We start from the raw sequence: 27,243 nt of genomic DNA, 5'->3' as shown, positions 1-27,243 counted from the left end.
GACTAGCTCATCGACATTCTGACGTAAGAGGTCCCTTCAAAAATTTATCTCGTTGCAGTTGAACCATGTGCTGGTTCTGACGTTAAAGGCACACTATCCGATGATTGTTTTGTTTGTTTGTTTATGTTTTCTTCTTCTTCTTTTTTTTATTTGGACGGAGCTTTGTATAATTGTAAATAGAGAATAATACATGAGTGGCCGTTAGACACCATTTATTTCACAACGAGTTTTTTTTTAAATGCGAAAGTGAGTTTGATACCTTTTTAAACAACGAGTTGTAAGATAAATGGTATCTAACGGACACGAATCTATTATTCTATTTCTTACATATCCTCAAAAACCAGGTTTTAAGCAAATCTTAACATATTGTTTATTAAGTTATTCACGGCCTTTGCGTTTGTAGCTAACTTACACGTCACGAACCCATGATTGTCAGGTTAACTGTTCGTTACAATGTAATCGATTTCCATCGTGTGTTTTTTTATTGGATAACCTGGGCCCATGCTTATAAAACTTTTAGAGTCCAGACTCAATCTCTAATGACGTCACAGGCATACAATTTGTATGGCGTTGTCATGACATTAGTGTCTCACACTCTATTAGAGTCTCGAGTCTAGACACACATACGCATGTAAACAACTATGTGTTTTCAAAATAATGCATGGTGTTCTCACCAACGGGTGTGTAGGAAAATGTAGAGCAAGTAGATTATTTTATGGCTCTGCAATATTGTATAACATACAGAGTAATACTTGGACTATTAAATGTAGAAAGTTTTGGTTTTGTTTATCGACACTACAAGAGTACATTGATTTACTAATCAGCGGCTATTGGATGTCAAACATTTTGAAATTTTGACATATAGTCTTAAACAGGAAACCCGCTACAGTTTTTCATTAGTATCAAGTGATCTTTTATATGCACTATCCCACAGACAGGGCAGCACATATCACAGTCTTTGATATACCAGTCGTGGATTATAGGTAGAGTCGCATGTCAGACGGTATAACTACACGCGAGATCTTTGTACAAAGAACAAAACAATCGGGCACAAGTTTGACAACTTACGTACATAACGACTATGTTACATAAGTGTATTTTTAAGCTACATTTAAACAGTAAAAAAAACCCCCAATATATATACTCTTCAAAAGAAGAAACGCAAAACCACATTGTCGTAACATTTGGAGAATTGATTTAATTATTGAATGGTGAGTCCGATAATTACCAAATGTTGCAGGATTGTTCACAATTCACTCTAGTCCATTGTGAGTAAGTGATAGGACACACCACCAAGGTCAAGGTCATCTGGAGTCAATACCGGGTGTGGCCTCCGCGTGTGTTGACAACTGCCTGGCACCGCCTGCCCATTGAAGCAACCAGAGTACGGATGACGTCCCGGGGGATGGTGGCCCACTCGGCCTGCAAGGCTGCTGCCAGCTCGGGCAGGGTCTGGGGCTGTGGTTGTCGATTGTCGGAGGCGTCGGTCCAACTCGTCCCATAGATGCTCAATTGGGTTCAAATCCGGTGATATCGATGGCCAAGGAAGGACATTAATGTTGTTGTTCTGTAGGAAAGCCGTTGTGAGACGTGCTGTGTGAGGCCTGGCGTTGTCATGTTGGAACACTGCGTTGGCGTTGGCCATAACTGGAACGATGTGTGGCCGGAGGATCTGGTCAATGTAGCCCTGTGCATTCAGGTTGCCCTGCACGTGGACCAGGTCAGTTCTGCCAGTGTGTGAGATGGCTGCCCACACCATGACACTACCCCCGCCGAATCTGTCCACTTCCTGCACGCAGTTTGCCGCATAACGTTCACCACGACGCCTATACACGCGACATCTTCCATCATGACGTCGGAGCAGAAATCGGGACTCGTCACTGAACCACACCTGTCTCCATCGCAGTTGAGGCCATTGTCGATGAATCTGGCACCACTGCAGTCGGAGTCGACGGTGTTGTGGTGTTAAGATGACACCTCGAACTGGACGCCTGGCACGAATTCCTACCTCACGTAGGCGGTTCCGTACGGTCTGGTCGGATATCCTGCGCAAACCTGGTATTGCTGCGGCTGTGGAGGTGGCAGTAGTCAATCGTTCCCGAAGGTGGCGTACCCGGATGTAGCGGTCCTGCCCGGGGGTAGTGACCCGTGGTCGACCGGATCTAGGGAGGTCACGTGTTGATCCATGTTGCTGGTAATGGTCCCACAGTCTGGAGATGGTGCTTGGGGACACATGGAATGCCCTGGCAACGGCCGTTCTGGATTCGCCTGCGTCTAGTCGGCCGATGGCATTGTTTCTCTGCGGTTCACTGAGACGTGGCATGTCCTGGATTGTCAACTGTCGGCCAGATACAGAGGCCAGGCAAGCGAACACCCTGCACTTTTATACTGTCGGTGTTCATGTTGCACGTGCAGACAACGCACGTGCAGTGGTGACATGGTTTTCACGTGGCTGCGTTTTTGCGAATATTCACATTTTGGAACTTTATTGTACAGTAGCTGCGTTTTATCGAATGTAACCGTGGGAATGTGTTTGGGACATGCAATGACCGTATATTCACAAAGCATGAACCGGTAGGAAACATAAAATCGGAGTTATAACCCATTTGTACCCTTTTGCGTTTCTTTTTTTGAAGAGTATATTATATTGAAAAGAATATGCAAAAAAAAGAAAGGAAAGAAGTAGTGATGCAAGAGATTTCACAAATAATACTTGACGTGCCGTCACTCTCGTTATCATACAAATAATCAGATGGTCATTTTAATTATGCTTCATTAAAGTGACAGATCTTAGTTTTTAAACACTAAGGCAAATGTTTCATTATTAGAGCCGTTTATGATCACTGAAATCAAACTTTGCTTACATTGTTTAGATTATCCATTTCCGAAGTTGTTCTGGTCATCCTGGTGTTTATAATACCACAAAATGCTTTTTTTTTTAAACGCACGTGCGTCTAACAAGTAACAGTTATGGAGTCGAGTTGTAGTCTATTTTTAACGGTATTTCACTGTGTCAACTTCACAGACTCTTGTTTCACTCTATTGTAACGTTATCCAAATGTGTTACAGGTTTGTAACTTAACCAAACTTAGTGTCCATTTTTACTGGTTGAAACTAGGATCTGCGCCTTTAATCAAAAGGATGAGTTTCTTTGAGATATATTTTAACACAGGTAAATACGTCTTTATTATTAGCAATGTTTACTGTCTTTCGACCATATAATAGTAAGTGTATATCTATTGGCTGAAAATGCTGTAAGTATTTATAGAGAACCGGTCTCTGCTGGTCAACTTTCCATGAAATTCTGGAAATGAAGCAGTCATCGATTTTAAGAACACAACGAAAATATAATAGATGTATCATATGATACGAATTTATAATACTACCTGGGCACAGTCTAACTTGTGGTGATCGACGTTTGTAGGGGGGGGGGGGGGGGGGATCAAGTCATGCTCATGAAAAATATTTTGCATAAAAAGAATCACCAGCGCATACGAAATAACCTAATTATTGACACGAAAGAGAGGACAGGGGCTTGATCCCTCGACCCTTCGCTTCTCATAATACGATACTGATAATGATCTGTCATTGACCAACATCCATCTCCCCAGACGAATAGCTTCATCAAATATTAAAACGAAACAAGTAAAATAGACCTGGGTTCTGTTTTACGAAGCAATCTTGGCGCAAGATCAGCTTAAGTGCATTGCTACCATATGCACTAAAGGTGATATTAGCACTAAGATCGCTTCGTAAAACGGAGCCCAGAATGTTTATAGATTACAAGCCGACTCACTGCGGAAACAAAACACCGGAAGATGGAGTTATTATTTAAGGACAAAAGAAAATGAAAAATGTGTATTTCAAACTATGTTGTACTGTTAAATGTAATAAGAACTGTGGTTTACTCGTAGATTTAACGTTAAAGTAAAAAAAAACATTTTTGTTTAAAGACATCATTAGATAGTTTAGATGATCCATTTCCGCACATCCAAAGTGTTTCTGGTCATTTTGGTGATTATAATTCTACGAAATATTTTTTTTCAATAATTCTAAAAACGCAAGTATCTCTGAGAAATAACGGTTATAGACACAAGCTTTATTCTATTTTAGAGGGTATCAATTTTCGCGTTTCAGCGTCACGGACGCGTTATTTTTACTTTTAAAGGGACATTCCTGAGTTTTCTGCATTGTAAGATTTTTCCGACTAATAAAATATTTCTACGATTAAACTTACATATTAAATATATTTTCTTGTTTAGAGTATCAGTGTCTGTATATTCAATGTAAGAAGCTCAAATTGGATTTTGTTTTCAAATAATTTCGTACGTACGAAAAAAAAATATTTTACGAAATAAAATGAAATATAACCTAGTACAAATAGTAGAACAACCAGAAACACGTTTAATATACAGCCACTAATATTTTATGCAGAAAAAATATATATGATATATAATTACAATCGTTAAAAAGTCTCTGTTAGTCGATAACATCTTAAAAAGTGCAGCAAACTCAGGAATGTCCCTTTAAATAGATGTTACAGGTTTGTAGATTCACCAAACTTGGAATGCATTTTCACGGGTTCAAACTGACGTTTATTTCTTTAAAGATACAGTCCCCCTATGTGCAGTCGTTACATCGATATCTAAAAGAATGCCGTGGAATCGGACAGTATGGATTATTCTGCCAGCATGCGATACACAGTGGTATTTTATTAGGGAAAAGGTATTAAGCAGAAATAGTTATGTTGATGACATTGCACACGATACGTTGTAGCCCGAGCACGCTGGCGGTAAGAGAGCGAGACATTTGGACAGTTATGACGCACTCTGCACAATGCAGTCGAATGGGCATTTGGCAAAATAGAGGTCGATGCCCTGACAGTCTGTCTGATGTCTCGTCTATAGGACAGCCACTCCCGACGAGATTCTTTACTACCAGAAGGAGGACTGCCACTCCAAGACCAGTTTAACTAAATCAAAACTAGCATCGGAAAGAGCTCTTTGAGTTCGGATGACGTACACTTATTAATCACTGTCATAGTAGTGATGGTATCAGGTGTTCGCGAAAGATGAGCATATCCTGCTCCACCGGTGACTCCTGTCATGAGTACAGCCACCACAGCTGTAAAGTCCGAGTCTTCTTCTAAAATGTTCGGTCGGTGGGCTTGTTGGGCCATTTCTTGTTCCAGCCAGTGCACCATGACTGATATACAAAGGTTCTGGTATGTGCTATTCTGTCTGTGAAATGGTGCTAAAAGATCCCTTGCTACTAATGGAAAAATGTTTGACATTCAATAACCGATGATTAATAAATCAGTGTGCTCTAGTGGTGTCATCATCCCATATACAGGATTGCACATACCACGGCCTTTGATATACCAGTCGTGGTACACTGGATGGAACGAGAAATAGCCCAATGGGTTCACCAAAGGGGATCGATCTTAGGCCGACCGCGCATCAAGAGAGCGCTTTACCACTGGGCTACGTCCCGTCCCCCAGCTCTAATGACGTCATTGGGTTATTACTATCGACTTTGCGCCACCACACATCTGTGGGTGTGATGAGCCTATATTGCATCCCCATTGAGCCGTCTCTAAATCTGTTTTATCGGTTTGTTGCTCATAACGTGTGAAATCACGGCAAACTATATCGACTCGCATATTAACTGTTTCCCATGATGACCTTTTGTAATCCCCATGTCTTGTAAAAATAACATTCGCTTGTAGGGAGAACAGAGTCTGAATGACATTTACAAAAGCACCGCATTCGGTGATCAAAATCGTATCTCTGTGCAAGGCAGAGTCGAAAGGATGTTCTAGGCAAAGTCGTGATTGCTTCCATGATCCAAAAATGCAAAAACGCTGGAGCACATTGATTAATTGATCATCGGCTATTGGATGTCAACCATTTGGTAATTCTGACTGGTAGTCATCAGAGAAAGTCCGCTACATTTTTCCTAATGCAGCAAGGGATCTTTTATATACACTTTCCCACAGACAGGAAAGCACATACCACGGCCTTTGTCCAGTTGTGGTGCACTGGTTCGAAAGAGAAAAACCCAATCAACTGAATAGATGCACCGAAGTGGTTCGATCCTGCGATGCAAGCACCTCGAGCGAGAACTTAACTAAATTCCGCCCCGTTGTTGGTTTTGTAGGGCTTTTTGTCTACACAATCATCACTTCTCTGGTTATTCATGGTTCTGTGCTCTCTGTCTCTCTCTGTCTGTCTCTCTGTCTCTCTCTCTCTCTCTCTCTCTCTCTCTTGTCTCTCTCTCTCTCTCTCTCTCTCTCTCTCTCTCTCTCTCTCTCTCTCTCTCTCTCTCTCTCTCTCTCTCTCTCTCTCTCTCTCTCTCTCTCTCTCTCTCTCACTCTCACTCACTATCTTTCAAAGAACTATTAACTCACTGTCCCAGTCAGACAGCCCAGCTAACTGAGGTGTGTGCCAAGTAGAGCGTGCTTCATCCGTAAGTGGACGTAAGCAGGAAAATAAATTGAAAATGATAACTCGATTGTCTGTGACTTTGCCTTGACGTCAGAAACTTAGTTTGAGTTACCTTACACAAAATTAGACACTTCCATGACAAGTTTACATAGAACATTGAAAATAGCCTCTGTTCTGATTGGGAACAATATGTATGTAACAATGCATGCCCTGGACAGCGTGCTTGGACCTTGTGTGGATTATAAGCAAACACATCCATTCAAAATGAATGAATCCTCATTGGAGAGAGAGAGAGAGAGAGAGAGAGAGAGAGAGAGAGAGAGACACACACACACACACACACACACACACACACAGAGAGAGAGAGGCGTAGGCGTAGTGGCCTTTAACCTCCCCTGTAATACGTGAAAACTCACTATGGGTTGAAACCGGTACCTGTACTCACCAGTCTTATATTCAATGGTATAATTACTAAAACACCGGCTCTGTAGTGGAATATTCGCCCGAGGCATTGGAAGGGACATCCTGTTGTACAGATTAAGGGTGGGATACCATATATAACGACAAGTCAGGGCCGTACCCTGACCAAAATCCATGGGGGGGGCACTAAATTTTATAAATAATTTTTAACATACTATAAAGATTAAACATTTCTATGCTATTACTGGAGATATATATTAAAAAAAAGGACAAGATTCTCAGGGGGGGGGGGGGCAGCTGCCCCCCCCCCCGGAGGGTACGGCCCTGCAAGTGTCGCAATTAACACAGTGGTTGCGTTCAAACGGGCATTACTGAACATTGATTTTTTTATTTTATATTCCTATCCTTGAAACTATTATGGCATTAGTCTTAGACATCTGTGACAGGGAATGTAGCAACAGACTTAATTCGACATAATGAATATCGACTTGTAGATTAACGTCTGTCGAGCGACATGAATAATCTTCGTCGTCTTCACCTCTTGAGAGAATAACATTTGCTTGTAGAGGCCGAACCGTGGGATATATGTTTTAAAGTTACAATCTCGAGTTATAGTTACGACAAAAAAAATATACCAAAAACAAAATCAAGTAACCCACGTAACGATTGTTCGTACATTTTTCAGAGGTCTGTTTACGGTACATATGGTCGTACCCAACCTACAATAATACAGATTTTGTTTTTTTAAAGTTAATATACGCATTACTATGGCAAATTCAGCGCTAGCTTGATGAGCGATCGGTTTAGGATCGATCCCTTTCGGTGAGCTCATCGGGCTGTTTCTCGTTCCAGCCAGTGCATCACGACTGGTATATGATATCATAGCCCGAGCTGTGTGTTATCCTGTATGTGGGATGGTGCATATAAAAGATCCCTTGCTACTAAAGGAAAAACATAGCGGGTTTCCTCTCTAATGCTATACGTCAAAAATTATCAAATTTTCGACTTTCAATAGCCGATGATTAATAAATCAATGTTCTTTAGTGGTGTCGTTAAACAAAACAAACTATTCTATAGCCAATGATTAATAAATCAATGTTTTCTAGTGGTGTCGTTAAACAAAAGAAACTTTAACATTACTTTAAAACATTTTGTTTAAATTATAAGTGTATTGCAAATCCAAATGTCACTGGTCGTCCAGATGTTTGCTGCAGCTAAACCCCGATTTTAGGGAAACCAGGAAAGGTACGTTACACAAAAAGGGGTTAGATATACCAAATTCTGAAAAATGGTTGTATTTATTTTTGTGCTTTTATACAAAAACTTTGTTTTGTTTAACAACACCACTAGAGCACACTGATTAATTAATCATCGGCTATTGGAATGAATGAATGAATGAATGAATGAATGAATGAATGAATGAATACATTTTTAACATCTCAGAACGAAAAATACTTCGGCTATTGGGTGTCAAACTATGGTAAATGTGGTTACTGGATGTCATATATTTGGTAATTCTGACTCGTAGTCATCAGAGGAAACCCGCTTTATTTTTCCTAATGCAGCTAGGGATCATTTATATGCACTTTCCCACAGACAGGAAAGCACATACCACGGCCGTTGATCAGTTGTGATGCACTGGTTGGAACGAGAAACCCTCAAACTGTTGAATGGATCCACCGAGGTGGTTCGATCCCGCGACGCAAGCACCTCAAGCGAGCACACAACCAACTGAGCTAAAATCCCGCCTGCTTATATACAATTAAGGATCAATCACGCTATCTTGGGCACACACCTCAGCAGGGCTCGAACTTAACGGCGGCGGTGAGATGTAATCTGCCGTCGGTCGGGGACGTCACCGATGGCACTTTTGTGCCGCCGTATAAAAATTACTGCCATCGGTAAAGCTCCTCACTGATGGCAAAATGTATATACTTGTATGAACATTATCTGCTAGTATTTAACGCGGGTATTTGGGTCCTGGTTGTAGTTAATGATTGTTTAGTTAGTACCACTCAATAGAACGAGTCATCGCTTACCATGTAGCCTATTGTTGTTTAATATACGTTCTCACTACGGTTTGCTGCCTCGCTTTCGTGTTTAACTGTTATGCCGCTCCCTCACCCCCATTTCAAGTTCGGCCGCCCCGCTTTATTTGTCGGCGCTCCTTTATTTTTTCCGCATCTCCCTATAAAATTTACAGCACCCAGCTCCGCTATTTCAAAATGAAGACTTTTTTCCACACTGAAAAACATCAATCAGTCTGCACACTGGACATCAAAGAAAACAAGCCGTTGTGTGTATGGAAACGCGACTGACGAAAAACGTCAGTAACTTACTTAACAGTATTTTTAACAGCCCATATCAGTATCCATTTGTATGCTTGAAACAACCAATGAGCAATGAGGCAATCTCAGACTGATAACACCCCCCCCCCCCACACACACACACACATACACACACACACTTATTTGGCGCCAAATTTGTTACGTTATCAGAAAGGTCATTCTGTCTTTTGTGTCCACCGACTCTCGTCTGATATTTTGTTCTGAGTTGCAGATTTAATTGGTTTTAACAGGTGATTTTTACTTACTGCCATAAGTTTATTTAATTTTGTTAGGTATATCGCCGCTGATAAAAACAACGGAAGTGGTAGTGTTTATCATTAAAATAATTTATCTTTGATGCCAAATAATATGTACACCGCCTTTACAAAAACGAAACTACTTTTATTAGCTTGTGATATATCAATGGAATCGATTTCTTTCTTATTTTCTTCTTTTTTTTGGGGGGAGGGGTCTGATTTTTTTTAAGGGCGGGTGGTACTGGTCGCACAGCCACCCCCTTTAATTTTCACCCAGTGAGAACAAATTTCATGTGATACTCACACAAAAAACATGGACAACTTAGTCTCCACTTGGCAAGATGATTGAGTCGGTGTGGTTGTGAACAGTCTTGGGAGAGTGGCAGTCATCCTACAGGCGGTGTAGGAAGGATGAAGTAGTCTTGTGTCGTGCCGCATCGGTCATACTTATTTGACACATTCATTTATTTTAAAGAAGGGCCCTCCTCCTCAGTGTGAACATTGTCACTGTACACTGATTGTGCGCCACATTTTGGTGGAGTGTAATCATTTGAAGCCGACGCCCCTGCGCGTGCTGTAACCTCACCGTGGTGCAGGGGTGTAACATTCTCTTTGAGAATGGCCAATACAGCACAAATTGAAGTTTAGAGTAAAATTCAGTATCCGTAAAATTCTGTGATATTTGTATTTGTATTTATGCACAGTTCTTTACACTGTTTTTGTTTAAACCTTGAATTTTTATATTGATGTTAATCATCACTTTATTTATTTGCATTACCATAGTTTGACACCCAATAGCCGATGTATTTTTCGTGCTGGGGTGTCGTTAAACATTCATTCATTCATTCATTCTGAAGCCGACGAGAAATGATATATTTGGCAACAGAAATGTTTTGAAATATTTTACATTCCACCCAAAATTAATTTGAAAGTTTTTTTAAACAATTTGATTTTTATACAAAGTTTTAAATTATACTTACCTTGATATTTGTATTGTATTATAGTTTTCCCTACAGCTCTTTATACCGATTTTACATAATTATGTACATTTTATTTCCATATACTTACCATAGTTTGACACCCAATAGCCGATGTGTATTTTTAGTGCTGGGGTGTCGTTAAAGGGACATTCCTGAATTTGCTGCACTGTTTAAGATGTTATCGACTAACAGAGACTTTTTAACGATTGTAATTACATATCAAATATATTTGTCTGCATAATATATTAGTGGCTGTATATTAAACGTGTTTCTGATGTTTTAATATTTGTATTAGGTTATATTTCATTTTATTTCCTAAAATATATTTTTTCGTACGTACGAAATTATTTGAAGATAAAATCCAGTTTGGGATTCTTACAAATATTAAGACGGAAATTATTAGTCGGAAACATTTTACAATGCAGCAAACTCAGGAATGTCCCTTTAAACATTCATTCAGTCATCTCAGAAACACCAGGTTCCGTTAAATGTGAGCTTATGATTTCATTTATAATAATACAGTTTCCTTAGATTGACACCCAATAGCCAATGTATATTTCGTGCTTAGAGTGTCGTTAAACATTCATTAATTCCATTTATAACAAATTATTGTTTATTGATGTTTACTGACATAAATTGAAGAAATATGACTACATACACAAAAATAAACTTTCAGTCAAATGTATTTGCTGCAAAAGTCAGTTTTAAACAATTGCCGTCTATAGACTAAAAATGCCGTTGGTGGGCCCTTTCACCCACGGCTATCTGGGCTGTCTGTCCAGGAGATAGGGTTAGTGGGTTAGTGGATAGTGAGAGACAAGTCGGTGTAGTGGCCTTACAAGATAGTCGTTAAAATCGTTCTGGGTGGGACCCAATAGTCTATTAAAGGCGCAGATCCTAGTTTCAACCCGTGAAAATGGACACGAAGTTTAGTTAATCTACAAACCTGTAACACATTTGAATAAAGTTACGACAGAGTGACACTGTGAAATACCCTTAAAAATTATAAAAAATGATAACCGTTACTTGTCAGACGCACGTGCGTTTTTAAAAATATGAATATTACATTTTGTGATATTAAAAAACCAGGATGACGAGAAACAATGAAATATCTAATTAAAGTATGATTTCAGTTATCAAAAACGGCTTTAATAGTGAAAACTATATCTTAAGTGTTTAAAATCTATGGTCTGTCACTTTAAGTTCAATGACCACCGAGGTCCGTTATTCTGAAAAAGGCGAAACAGTGCCTTTAAAGGGACATTCCTGAGTTTGCTGCATTGTAAGATGTTTCCGACTAATTAAATATCTCTACGTTTAAAGGGACATTCCTGAGTTTGCTGCATTGTAAGATGTTTCCGATTATTTAAATATCTCTACGTTTAAAGGGACATTCCTGAGTTTGCTGCATTGTAAGATGTTTCCGACTAATTAAATATCTCTACGTTTAAAGGGACATTCCTGAGTTTGCTGCATTGTAAGATGTTTCCGACTAATTAAATATCTCTACGTTTTAAAGGGACATTCCTGAGTTTTGCTGCATTGTAAGATGTTTCCGATTATTTAAATATCTCTACGTTTAAAGGGACATTCCTGAGTTTGCTGCATTGTAAGATGTTTCCGACTAATTAAATATCTCTACGTTTAAAGGGACATTCCTGAGTTTGCTGCATTGTAAGATGTTTCCGACTAATTAAATATCTCTACGTTTAAAGGGACATTCCTGAGTTTGCTGCATTGTAAGATGTTTCCGACTAATTAAATATCTCTACGTTTAAAGGGACATTCCTGAGTTTGCTGCATTGTAAGATGTTTCCGACTAATTAAATATTTCTATGATTAAACTTACATATTAAATATATTTTCTTGTTTAGAATATCAGTGTATGTATATTCAATGTGTTTCTGGTCGTCTTAATATTTGTAAGACGCTCAAACTGGATTTTATCTTCAAATAATTTCGTACGTACGAAAAAATATGTTTTAGGAAATAAAATGAAAATTAACCTAGTACAAATATTAGAACGATCAGAAACACGTTTAATATACAGCGACTAATATTCTAAACAAGAAAATATATTTAATATGTAAGTTTAATCATAGAAACATTTTATTAGTCGATAATATTTTTAAAAATTGCAGGAACTCAGGAATGTCCCTTTAAGACAACACTGTCTAGCTGGCTTTTTAATCTAGTATGTTGGACCTCTCTGTATACCGATATAACGAAGCATCGAAAGAGTTACCAAGATATGATCTGTATGTACCAAGTAACATCGCTACGCCTTTATCGAATTGGCCATTTAAAGAATTTAGTATAACTTCGTATATTACGGCGATTTGGTCAATGATAGCGCTTAAAGGACAATTATAAGCGGTCACTGCGTTCTACTTAATGGTTGTACTACACCAAAAAAAATTCCATAGGCGCCAATTCTGAAGTATGTGTTTAAAAATATACTCGACAACGAAAGTTTAGCAAATATCTTTTATGACGTCTAAATTTGCCATGGTTGAATAAACTTAAAAGAAAACCAGGTCCTCCTGTTGTGTTACGGCAAAGGTTGATGAGTTTATGTTGTTTGTAAATGGTAAACTTTTCAGATGTAAATACTAATTAATAAAAATAGGTTAATTTATAAATGTTATGCCATTTCCTTTAACATTAGCTAAACTTTCGTTGTTGAGTGTACTATTATATGCTAAATATATCAACCAAAATGTGACCCATAAATATGGATAGTTCAACACATCCCTGAAAGTGTTAACTGAAGAAAGTGGCTAATTTTTTTTATATAATGGGATGTTTTTACAACAACCCTAGTTTGGCACAGAGTTTTAAACTATATTTTACAGGTACCATTTACATGTTTCAAGATGCTTGACAGTGTAGTACTTAGATGAACTAAAATTGCATATCTTTATTACCCAGATAAAGCAATATTTTGACAACGAACACTGTCACGTTTACTATCAATAGCAGGGCTGGTAACATTAACTACGCTATACCAATGTATACACACACGGAGAGATAGAGAGAGAGAGAGAGAGAGAGAGAGAGAGAGAGAGAGAGAGAGAGAGAGAGAGAGAGAGAGAGAGGAGGGAGGAAGAGAGAGAGAGAGAGAGAGAGGGGGGAGGAAGGGAGGGAGGAAGGGGGAGAGAGAGGGGGGGGGACAGACAGAGACGGAGGGAGAGAGACCGAGAAAGACAGACAGACATACATACAGACAGCGAGAGAGTGACAGAGAGAAAGGTGGAGGGAGGGAGGGAGAGACAGAGACAGACAGACAGACAGACAGAGAGAGAGAGAGAGAGAGAGAGAGAGAGAGAGAGAGAGAGAGAGAGAGAGAGAGACAGACAGACAGACAGACAGACAGAGAGATAGACAGATAGAGAAAGAGAGCTATTTGTTATGCCTTGTCCCCAGATCATTGTGTAAACAAACACATTACATACATTGACGTACGACTCGGTCCAATTGCAAAACCTTACATTAATGTCTGCTTTTCAAACTTCATATGGTCATTTATTTATTTGACGTAGAGGAACGAGATTTAATCACATTAGGGTGTCGTTTTCTTGAAATAGTTTTTTTTTTTAATGAAACAATGATTTAGCTGTCGTTAGCAAATCGCCAAATGCGAAGTTAATGGAATTTGGTGAATATATTTGATTTTATTACACGCCAGTGTAAGATATTGCTCATGTCATAGTAATCCCTCGATATCTAACTAGTGTAATATTGGCGTGGCGTGAGCGTGACGTAGAACATTTGCTGACCCAATTCGTAGAATAATAACGTGTAATAGGTTACGACATCTGCTTTCTTCTGCGTTGCGGCTTGTTTGCAGTTGGTTTGTAATAAATAAAATACTAAACTTGCTTGGCTGTCATACCATTTTTATGAAACTCGTGAACAGTGTTGGTATCTGACTCGCTTTCGCTCGTCATATGCCAAAACTTTTCACTCTTTTCATAAAAATGGTATGACAGCCAAGCTCGTTTTGTATTCTCTATATATTAACTCGCCAAAAAGATAGTACGAAAATGACGTTTTTTAAATCAATGGTCATTGTGAGTGTTTGGCTAACTGAAACGTTAACATAGCTATTGATTTGTTTGTTAGTTTCTATGTTTGTTTCAGATTCAACAATATGTATGGGTGCCCAGTTTAAAGGGACATTCCTGAGTTTTAGCGCTACGGAATCGTAAAACCATCGTAGGTTGTGACGTCACTACACTACATGCTATAGTGACGTCATAGTTTGCGATGGATTTACGATTTCGAAGGCTAAGATTGCTTCGAAAATATGGGCCCAGGCTGTTTCGTAATGTTTGTATCCCCTGAGTACCCCTCCACCCAGTCCGACTAAGTACGGTCTACTTTGACTATTAATGTTGTTGTTTTTTGTGCAGATGCTGTTATACACAAAGTAAATATACCATTTTATCAGTGTTAAAGGGACATTCCTGAGTTTTCTGCATTGTAAGATGTTTCCGACTAATAAAATATTTCTACGATTAAACTTACATATTAAATATATTTTCTTGTTTGGAATATCAGTGTCTGTATATTCAATGTGTTTCTGGTCGTTTTAATATTTGTAAGAAGCCCAAACTAGATTTTGTCTTCAAATAATTTCGTGCATACGAAAAAAAAACATATTTTAGGAAATAAAACGAAATTTAACCTAGTACAAATATTAGAACGATCAGAAACACGTTTAATATACAGCCGCTAATATTTTATACAGAAACATATATTTGATATGTAATTACAATCGTTAAAAAGTCTCTGTTAGTCGATAATATCTTTAAAATTGCAGCAAACTCAGGAATGTCCCTATAAACCCAGGCGCCTGTGCAGGAATTTATGCGGGGTGGGAGTACATGGGGGTCTAGACTGTGGCAAGTGAAAATATTTGGAGGTCGAGTCATACTCCCAAGGAAAAAAATTGATTTTAAAAAAGGAAAAGTTGTTTGAGGGGGAGGAGCAGGGGGCTATTCGACCCCGAATCCTTCCGCCTATATACGAGCCTGAAACCTGTGGTTGGTTCGTATTTTTAATGTTTTTCTTCTGAACATTTCAGATCAGTTTCTTCTCGACGAGCTCTGTTCTGAGTAACCGCGAGAGATTCCCCTATTTTCTCAGAACCATCCCGTCTGACGTGAACCAGGCACAGGCCATCGTCGAGCTCGTCAAGATGTTGAAGTGGACGTACGTGTCGCTCGTGTACGAGGAGTCCAGCTATGGGATTCAGGTACGTACGTTACTATATAGAGTATTAATGGACGTACGTGTCGCTCGTGTACGAGGAGTCCAGCTATGGGATTCAGGTACGTTACTGTATAGAGTATTAATGGACGTACGTGTCGCTCGTGTACGAGGAGTCCAGTTATGGGATTCAGGTACGTTACTGTATAGAGCATTAATGGACGTACGTGTCGCTCGTGTACGAGGAGTCCAGCTATGGGATTCAGGTACGTTACTGTATAGAGTATTAATGGACGTACGTGTCGCTCGTGTACGAGGAGTCCAGCTATGAGATTCAGGTACGTTACTGTATAGAGCATTAATGGACGTACGTGTCGTTCGTGTACGAGGAGTCCAGCTATGGGATTCAGGTACGTTACTGTATAGAGTATTAATGGACGTACGTGTCGCTCGTGTACGAGGAGTCCAGTTATGGGATTCAGGTACGTACGTTACTATATAGAGTATTAATTGACGTACGTGTCGCTCGTGTACGAGGAGTCCAGCTATGAGATTCAGGTACGTTACTGTATAGAGCATTAATGGACGTACGTGTCGCTCGTGTACGAGGAGTCCAGCTATGGGATTCAGGTATGTACGTTACTATATAGAGTATTAATGGACGTACGTGTCGTTCGTGTACGACGAGTCCAGCTATGGGATTCAGGTACGTACATTACTATATAGAGTATTAATCATGCCAGTGATTTGAAAATAATTTGAAAACATTCGGGATTATGCCGAGGGTATACGAAAAGATTCGGGTGAATTACGAAGCATATCGGGAATTAATTTCAATATAAAATGTTATATAAAATTCGTTTCAAGACTGAAAAAACCCCGTGATAGTATATCCATAAAATCTGTATACAATCCAGAGTATATTACTGCACTTTCCCCCCTGTTTTTTAATGTTGAAATGAAATAGACCAACATGTTCGCCTATCGCATAAATAGTCTCGCTCGATATTTTTAGAATCTGTATGCTCTCTAATAACGCTATAAAAGTCGAAGTGTAATTGGTCAATATTTAAATTTTTATTTATAGATGAAATGTCATCTGGACATGGGAGTCCATGCAATGCTGTGGACCAGTAGAGCTAATTTTAATCAGATTAGTTAATATACGTACGTGTCGCTAGTGTACGAGGAGTCCAGTTATAGGTGTTAGATAAGTTAGTGGATATAGTTTACATTGAAAATGCAGGTATTACACGTATGTCCCACTAGTGTATTAGAAATCCAGCTATGATATCCAGTTAATTATGTAGATAAATGTACTAGTGTTTTAAACTATTAATGGACATGCGTTTCGCTCGTGTACGAAGAGTCCACCTATTGGATTCAGGTATGTTACTATATGAAGTATTAATGGACGTACGTGTCACCAGTGTACGAAGGGTCCAGCTATATATACTCTTCAAAAAAAGAAACGCAAAAGGGTACAAATGGGTTATAACTCCGATTTTATGTTTCCTACCGGTTCATGCTTTGTGAATATAAGGTCATTGCACGTCCCAAACACATTCCCACGGTTACATTCGATAAAACGCAGCTACTGTACAATAAAGTTCCAAAATGTGAATATTCGCAAAAACGCAGCCACGTGCAAACCATGTCACCACTGCACGTGCGTTGTCTGCACGTGCAACATGAACACCGACAGTATAAAAGTGCAGGGTGTTCGCTTGCCTGGCCTCTATATCTGGCCGACAGTTGACAATCCAGGACATGCCACGTCTCAGTGAACCGCAGAGAAACAATGCCATCGGCCGACTAGACGCAGGCGAATCCAGAACGGCCGTTGCCAGGGCATTCCATGTGTCCCCAAGCACCATCTCCAGACTGTGGGACCGTTACCAGCAACATGGATCAACACGTGACCTCCCTAGATCCGGTCGACCACGGGTCACTACCCCCGGGCAGGACCACTACATCCGGGTACGCCACCTTCGGGAACGATTGACTACTGCCACCTCCACAGCCGCAGCAATACCAGGTTTGCGCAGGATATCCGACCAGACCGTACGGAACCGCCTACGTGAGGTAGGAATTCGTGCCAGACGTCCAGTTCGAGGTGTCATCTTAACACCACAACACCGTCGACTCCGACTGCAGTGGTGCCAGATTCATCGACAATGGCCTCAACTGCGATGGCGACAGGTGTGGTTCAGTGACGAGTCCCGATTTCTGCTCCGACGTCATGATGGAAGATGCCGCGTGTATAGGCGTCGTGGTGAACGTTATGCGGCAAACTGCGTGCAGGAAGTGGACAGATTCGGCGGGGGTAGTGGCATGGTGTGGGCAGCCATCTCACACACTGGCAGAACTGACCTGGTCCACGTGCAGGGCAACCTGAATGCACAGGGCTACATTGACCAGATCCTCCGGCCACACATCGTTCCAGTTATGGCCAACGCCAACGCAGAGTTCCAACATGACAACGCCAGGCCTCACACAGCACGTCTCACAACGGCTTTCCTACAGAACAACAACATTAATGTCCCTCCTTGGCCATCGAAATCACCGGATTTGAACCCAATTGAGCATCTATGGGACGAGTTGGACCGACGCCTCCGACAGCGACAACCACAACCCCAGACCCTGCCCGAGCTGGCAGCAGCCTTGCAGGCCGAGTGGGCCACCATCCCCCGGGACGTCATCCGTACTCTGGTTGCTTCAATGGGCAGGCGGTGCCAGGCAGTTGTCAACACACGCGGAGGCCACACCCGGTATTGACTCCAGATGACCTTGACCTTGGTGGTGTGTCCTATCACTTACTCACAATGGACTAGAGTGAATTGTGAACAATCCTGCAACATGTGGTAATTATCGGACTCACCATTCAATAATTAAATCAATTCTCCAAATGTTACGACAATGTGGTTTTGCGTTTCTTCTTTTGAAGAGTATATTTCAGATAGGTTAGTAGATATAGTTTACATTGAAAATGCAGGTATTATACGTATGTCCCACTAGTGTATTAGAAATCCAGCTGCGATATCCAGTTAATTATGTAGAGAATAATACATTCGTGTCCGTTAGATATCATTTATCTCACAAGTTGTTTTAGAGTGTATCTAACGAGCGAAAGCGAGTTTGATACGTTTTAAAACAACGAGTTGTGAGATAAATGGTATCTAACGGACACGAATGTATTATTCTATTTCTTACATATCCTCAAAAAACCCAGGTTTTAAGCCAATTTTAACATCTTTTTCGACTAACTGTTATTTACAGCCGTTGCACTTGTAGCTGATTTACGCGTCACAGACACATGAGTGACAGGTTAACAATACGTCGCAGTCTAATCGATTTCCATCGTGTAGTTTTTCATTGGAGGTATGGCATCGGTGACCTGGTCATCACCAGGCAGCCAGTCGTTTGTCTTGAAATTGTTATCACACGTGCATGTGTTAACAACCGCATTAACCAAAAATAACGCAACGGGTATGTAAGAAAAACTATTTATGGACATGCGTGTGTCGCTCGTGTACCAGGAAGGAAATCGACGCACTCATCACATTTTATTTACGGTTATATTGCGTCCGACATATGGTTAAGGACCACACAGATACTGATGGAGGAAACCCGCTGTTGCCACTTTATGGGCTACTCTTTTTGATTAGCAGTAAGGGATCTTTTGTATGCACCATCCCATAAACAGGATAGCACATACAACAGCCTTTGATGTACAAGTCGTGGTGCACTGGCTGGAGTGAGAAATAGCCCAATGGGCCCACCGACAGGGGTCGATCCCAAAACCGACCGCGCATCAAGAGAGCGCTTTGCCACTGGGCTACGTCTCGACCTGGGGTTTTTTTTACGACGTAGTCCAGCGATAAAGTGCTCGGCTGATGGATTGAGACCAGAGAGTTTCCTCTCTGATTGTCTGTGTGCTCCATAACCATATGTCCGACGCCATATAATCGCAAATAAAAATGTGCTGAGTGCATTGTCAAATAAAACACATTCCTTCCTTCTTTCCGGTATTGGGACACGAACTCAAAACATTTCGATCTTTAAACTCGCGGGGGCGGGCGTGAGTTGTCACCACCGTCTAGACACACCCTGCCCTAACATAAATTCCTGCACACGCACCTGACTCGACGTCTCGAATAGCACAATATCGACTCCCCGTTGAGCTATATAACTGGGATACAACAAGGTTATGCCTTAATTACACCCCTGAACACGACTGCCGTGCGATATGACGCTCATCGATTTGCAGTAATCGCAGTTATAGTGCGTACAAATTAAGGGTTATCGAAAAATATTACACGCCGCCACGGGTCTAGTTTTTACTTATTATGCTTAACAATCTAGAACAAATACCCAAGCCTCGCTATTTTCCTCTGACATCCTTAAGTGCTGCAATTAAGAAATTGATTTTTTAGGGCTTAAGTTTCCACGTTTTCCGCATCCGCTCGGAATAGACAATCCATAGAATTTCCAGAATAGCGAGTCAATCGGTGCTTGCGTGATCCCTGTTACGTGATAGAATGTCCTGATGACTATAACATGGACCATTTGTTTTTCGAGGTTTTTTTTTATTTTATTATTTTGTTTTGTTTTTTTCCTCGTGATCTCTTTGTGAGTTTTTTGTTTTTTCTTTTTGTTGATGGTGATGATGATGATGATGATGATGATGATGATGATGATGATGATGATGATGATGATGATGATGATGATGATGATGATGGTGGTGGTGGTGGTAGTGGTGGTGATTATGATGATGGTGGTGGCTATATTGATGTTGGTGGTGGTTGAGGTGATGATAATGATGATGGTGGTGGTGGTGGTGGTGATGATGATGATGGTGATGATTATGATGTTGGTGATGATAATAATAATAATAATGAAGCTGCTGCTGTTGGTGATGGTGATGACGAAGATGATGATGATGATGATGATGATGATGATGCCGATGATGATGATGATGCTTTGGTGGTGGTGGTGTGATGTTAAGACATTTTTGTTGTCTCGTAATACTTTTGAAATGGTTGATGATGACCACCATCTGTCTACCTCTGACTGTCTGTCTGTTTTTCTTCTTCTTTTTTTTCGTTATGTCTTTCTGTCTGGTCTCTCTCTCTCTCTCTCTCTCTCTCTCTCTCTCTCTCTCTCTCTCTCTCTCTCTCTCTCTCTCTCTCTCTCTCTCTCTTTGTCACTCCCTCTAACATGCAATCTATGTTCGATTATTTTAATGTAGGCCCTATGTCTTGTTTTTTCCAGGGTTTTAACGAACTCTCCAAGCTGCTCAACGAGAACGGGATCTGCAAGGCCGCCACGGAGACGCTGCTCAAGGATTCGGGCGTGGCGCCACAGGAGGCGTACGACCAGATCGTCAAGAACCTGCTGAAGACGAACGCTAGAGGTAATACATTGGATATGGGGCTACGCTTTTCTCCACTACCATCACCACTACACCACACACATGCACACACCTTTCATTGTTATTGTGCTCAGAAGACTGGAAATGACGTATTTGAACACCTGAAATTGAAATATTCTCGGGGGGAATATGACCCAGATTCCCACAAGCAGGTCCTGCAGGGCCCATATTTTCGAAGCAATCTTAGCCTACGAAATCGTAAAATCATCGTAAGCTATGACGTCACTATGGCGTGTGGTGTAGTGACGTCACACCCTACGATTTCGTAGCGCTAAGATAGTGTCCTCCATTCCCCAACCCTCGGGCAGTCGCACTGACTGGGCCTCCACTTCCATGTATACTCAGCAAACTCTGATGGACTCCTTAACACGTGCAGTATTTGTCTGGTGCATCTGATGTTAAAGTTACATTATCTGGTTACCATATTATAACAGCATGTACAAATGTGAAGTACAAGCTCAAATGCACTTTTAAGAAAGTTGTGTGTGTTCGCTATGAACGGATATCGTCAAACGTATACGCTTGATTCGTCGCCTGTGCCGCCATAGCTCGACAAAGCACAAACGACAGCCTGTTGTCAGTTTCAGTTAACACGTGCGTTTGCCGATTTCAAATTGTAGGGTTCGCCTCAAAAAATTAAGAGAAATCTTGCGCTGTAGTTAAAACCGGTTTGATCTTGACAACGTAATATCGACAGTCGTACCTTCCTATTTCAGAATTGATATTTTGTAACGTGTAAAGACACTTGTTAAAAATTTCACGGCAAATCCCCCACTCACCGACCCCTGGAAAGGCGTTGTACCGTACCTCTATGGATATAAATATGTTTTGGAAATATGAGACGACCCCTCAATCAAGACAGTTAAATTTGTTCAAAAATTGCGAAACCTCACGTGATCTCTTGTTGGGGAATTCTATACTTGTGACAAGCCAATGAAAACCGAGATCGGTACGAGCCCGTCAAAAGTGTTCCACTTTCAAAATCATGGCTTTGTTTTTGACCTGGATAAGCCAGCGTAGTGAAACCAGTGCGGAGTGCGGCGTCATATATGCACCAAACGTAATTGGATTTTCTGTTCTATATGCTTAAATAATAAAAATATTCCAGGGAATGTAGTTTTAAACTGAATTATGGACTGGTACAGTAGATTAAACAACGAGTTGTAAAATAAATGGTGTTAAACGGACACGAATGTAGTATCCTATTTCTTGCATACCTCGAAACAAGAAAATGTAAACAACATAATGAATTAAATTGTGTTGTTACAGAACGTAGGCTAACTGGGTCATGACGTATAGACACTTGGCTTTAAGCATACATACCACGTTATAACCAAATCATTACTGTACTAACAGATCCGTTTTTCTTGAAAAATAGAGCATTCTAAAATATTTGCCAACCACTCGGAAAATGAAATTGATGAAAAGCGAGCATTTTAATGCGGCGAAGCATTGTAATAATACAGCTAATTTTGAATTTGAATGACGACTCCTTACAATAACACTAAACTGGGTCATGACCTCTCAGAAACGATCTCCAACATACGTGTATACGATTTTGATACACAACAGTGATCTCCTACACGGGTGTGTAAGAAACATAATTATGTTGAAGAACTGACCTTGATATTTTTCTCTCTCATTTGGTGGCGAGTCGTATCCCAGTGGTAAAGCGCTAGTCTGATGTGCGGTCGGTCTAGGATCGATCCCTGTCGGTGGACCGACCCATTGGGATATTTCTTGTTCCAGCCGTTATTTCACAAAATGGTGTAACAACGGCCATGGTATGTGCTATCCTGTCTGTGCGGTGATCCGTATAATAGAAAATAGTAGCCTGTGGTGTGGCGACAGCAGGTTTACTCTGTGTTTACTCTATTCCCGTCGGTGGGCTCATTGGGCTATTTCTCGTCCCAGCCAGTGCTCCACAACTAGTGTAACAAAGGCCGTGGTATGTACTATCCTGTCTGTGGGATGGTGCATATAAAAGATTCCTTGCTGCTAATTGAAAAGAGTAGCCCATGAAGTGGCGACAACGGGTTTCCTCTCTCAATACCTGTGTAGTCCTTTACCATATGTCCGACGCTATATAACCGTAAATAAAATGTGTTGAGTGCGTCGTTAAATAAAACATTTCCTTCCTCCCTTCTTTAACCATATGTCCGACGCCATTTAACCGTTATTATAAAGTGTTGAGTGTGTCATTAAATAAAACATTATCGTTTCTTTCTGAACTTAGTGGACTGATGCTTAACAAATAAAAAACCCTCTACAAAACAAAAACGAAACACAACAACAACAAAAATGAAACTGCAAAGTAGTATTTACACTCGCACCAGAATGTCTGGCTTTAGTAATTCGGCGTAGCGCAAATCCATTTTGTAACAGATGAATTACACACACAATGTTACGCAAATAAATATATATAAGGAAATAAGGTGTAAAACAGAATATTGGACGATCGAATACACACGGAAATGTAAATAAAAAACCCACTTTATTAGAAAGGTAAATGCAAAACACAAGCTTACTAAAGGCTACGCCATACGATACGAGTGCCTTGTACAAGAATAACCGATTACATGCATAGCAACCGCTGAAATCGTAATTTTGTCTTGACACGATCGAACGGCCTCAGTGGTGTTGTGGTTAAGTCATCGGACATAAGGCTGGTAGGTACTGGGTTCGCAGTCCGGTACCGGCCTCGGTGGTGTCGTGGTTAAGCCATTGAACATAAGGCTGGTAGGTACAGGGTTCGCATCCCGGTACCGGCTCCCACCCAGAGCGAGTTTTAACAACTCAGTGGGTAGGTGTAAGACCACTACCCACTCTTCTCTTTCACTAACAACTAACAACTAACCCACTGTCCTGGACAGACAGCCCAGATAGTTGAGGTATGTGCCCAGAACAGCGTGCTTGAACCTTAATTGGAAATAATATAAGCACAAAAATAAGTTTAAATGAAATATCACAGTCGGCTATTCTCGTGGCTATTCTCGTACGAGGCACTCGTATGGTGTGGCGTCGGCTTAAAACTCGAAATTAAAAGAGAGCATGCGGAAAATGCCGCTCACAATACACAACATGTTTTCTCATAATTATAATTAGTTTGTTTCACAAGTAGGTTTTGCTTTCCATCTTATTTTTGACAGTATTTTAAATATATCCACGATTCCTCATTTTCAGGACCGATAACGTATACGAAAATCATATGCTTTTATTAGGGTTTGTCTTCTCCATTGCTGTTGGAAAAGTTTACGCAGTAAGTTTAATACAAATCTAATTTTGAGACTAAATTCCAGAACTGCTTCTCAGCTTTAAAAAAAAGCCTTGATTGCTGCTCACTTTAAAAAATTAATATGAATTTCGCGGATTGACCGATAGTTTTAAAAAGACTCAAAGGAAATATTTGTTTGTGTGTTTTGTTTAACGATACCAAGAAGAGATTAGATAGAGAGCGAAAAAAAGAGGATGGATTATTAAACAATATTAATATTAAACAGTCAGTTGAACAGGACTAGAGATACAAAAAGAAGAAGAAATAGAAGAAGTAAAGCATCAGTTGATAAACACTAGAAGGAAATTACAAGGAAGTTGAGTAGACAGAACTAGAAATACCAAATTTCAGACAGTTATATTTAATACAGACAAGGTGTTTGGTTTGTTGGCGTCAAATCGTCCAATAGTAGTATACGTTAAACCAATGCATGATAATTTCTCAGTGAGAAATTGTGTTTTTTATTTTCCCCGTTATGAGTGCCTGCTGGGGTAATAAATAAACAATATTACATTTTTTTAAAAACCCAGATACAGAACACAAAACTGTTAACTCCTTTATTTCCGCTGGCTTAACTGTTCGTGGTTTTGCTAAAAACAAATGTTAGTTGGGTCTTAAAGAGAACGAAAAAAGTAGTATCATAAATTCGTATTGTATTAGACATGGATGATATTTCCGTTACGTTCTTAAATTCGTTGACAAAAATTAGACCACCTCAAACAAACGTGATTTCACAGTATTATCACCATAGATAGGAAACAATCCCCCCCCCCCCCCCCACCTAAAATCTAAAATTAGAATTTCAATCTAGTTAATTCTACAAACGCATGAATCGGAAAACGTATACAGTACAATATCAGAATCAAGATGGGTCAACAAACTCAGGAATCGGAAAAAGCGTTCAGTACAATATCAGAATCAAGATGGCTCAACAAACTCAGGAATCGGAAAAAGCATACAGTACAATATCAGAATCAAAATGGGTCAACAAACTCAGGAATCGGAAAAAGCGTTCAGTACAATATCAGAATCAAGATGGGTCAACAAACTCATGAATCGGAAAAAGCATACAGTACAATATCAGAATCAAGATGGGTCAACAAACTCAAGAATCGGAAAAAGCATACAATACAATATCAGAATCATGATGGGTCAACACTCATGAATCAGAAAAAGCATACAGTACAATATCAGAATCAAGATGGGTCAACAAACTCACGAATCAGAAAAAGTATACAGTACAATATCAGAATCAAGATGGGTCAACAAACTCACGAATCAGAAAAAGCATACAGTACAATATCAGAATCATGATGGGTCAACAAACTTATGAGTCAGAGATTTCAGCATGAAAAGCTTGCGAAAACCCGTCCAAAAATAAAGGTCATCATTTTGCGCCCGTGTTTGGAGTGAAATATATATTGTAATATCTGGACGATGACACACGGATTCCTCTTGCCGCCAGATTACATCTGGTGGATGGTCGAATTACCGGACTGACGGACACTAATACGCGAGCATTTCGAATTGTATAAAGATTAATAGTGGCACTTCCATTGTTATTCATGTCTTTCGTTCTGACCATACTGCTCAATTTAGGCTACATTCGTCTCCTGCTAGTGGAAAACAGATAAAAGCATAAATCACAGATGCATGTCGTTACTTGGATGGCGGTTTGGAAGGAGTTTGCTTTATGGGAAGTCTGCGTGATTCTCCAGGATTAGAATGGGTTGCAAATATGCATGTAATAAAATGGTGTCTTATTGTGGAGCGCAATAAATGTACGTGTAAATCGGTGCTCATTTACACATTGGATATCTATCTCTGTGTTATTATCGTTACCTGGTGGCGATATTGGAGTGCTTTTGTAGCATGAATTTTTTAAAACGTTTTTAAGGATGACAAACACTTGCCTTGGGATCGATCCCCATCAGTGGGCCCATTTGGGATATTTCTCGTTCCAGCCAGTGCACCACGACTGGTATATCAAAAGTCGTGGTATGTGCTATCCTGTCTGTGGTTATTGTGCATATAAAAGATCCCTTGCTACTAATGAAAAAAATGTACGGGGACCGATCTCGAATCAGGCGAGGGGTTTTACCACTGGGCTTCGTCCCCCATCCCCCCCCCCCCCACACACACACACACACACACACACACACACACACACACACACACACCGTCGACATAGAATGACAAAGGTCATGTTACATATGGTTTATTTGCATAAGACGAATACTTACAATCTGACATAGAAGCCTGATACCTGTATTAACGCAGATCCTAATACCCATAATAAAACCAATCAACTTTGAAATAAACACTAATCCACTTACATTGAAAAGACTGTTGATGGTTAAGAAATGATTTTGAAATAAATATCACTTAGATGTCGTTTTCTGAAAGATAGATGAAAGAAAGAAAGAAATGTTTCATTTAACGACGCACTCAACACATTTTATTTACGGTTATATGGCGTCAGACATATGGTTAAGCACCACACAGATTTTGATAGGAAACCCGCTGTCGCCACTACATGGTCTACTCTTTCCGATTAGCAGCAAAGCAGGATAGCACAAACCATGGCCTTTGTTGAACCAGTTATGGATCACTGGTCGGTGCAAGTGGTTTACACCTACCCATTGAGCCTTGCGGAGCACTCACTCAGGGTTTGCAATCGGAATCTGGATTAAAAATCCCATGCCTCGACTGGGATCTGAACCCATTACCTACCAATCTGTAGACCGATGGCCTAACCACGACGCCACCGAGACCTGTACAAGATGGATGAAGACAAGTTGCTAACACGGCCACGTGAGACATTTGATTCTGAACTTAATCTTTATTGATTTCGCGGATACACGATAGCATCTTTATTTGGACAGTGATTC

The 27,243-nt window shown here is 40.3% G+C and overlaps 1 protein-coding gene across 1 annotated transcript in view; it reads left to right on the top strand.

Moving 5' to 3' along the window:
* The window catches only part of LOC121389802 (metabotropic glutamate receptor 2-like), a 162,845-nt gene that overhangs the window by 100,979 nt on the left and 34,623 nt on the right, over positions 1–27,243 (top strand). Inside the window, exons 3-4 of the mRNA XM_041521452.1 lie at positions 15,520–15,690; positions 20,919–21,060. Coding sequence (XP_041377386.1) covers positions 15,520–15,690; positions 20,919–21,060 — 313 coding nt within the window. The remainder of the gene's footprint in view (positions 1–15,519; positions 15,691–20,918; positions 21,061–27,243) is intronic.

Source organism: Gigantopelta aegis, chromosome 15, assembly GCF_016097555.1.
Source record: "Gigantopelta aegis isolate Gae_Host chromosome 15, Gae_host_genome, whole genome shotgun sequence".
In the NCBI taxonomy this organism is placed as follows: domain Eukaryota; kingdom Metazoa; phylum Mollusca; class Gastropoda; order Neomphalida; family Peltospiridae; genus Gigantopelta; species Gigantopelta aegis.
The sequence above is the reverse complement of the archived record's forward strand: the minus strand, read 5'-3'. Positions and strand labels throughout refer to the sequence as shown.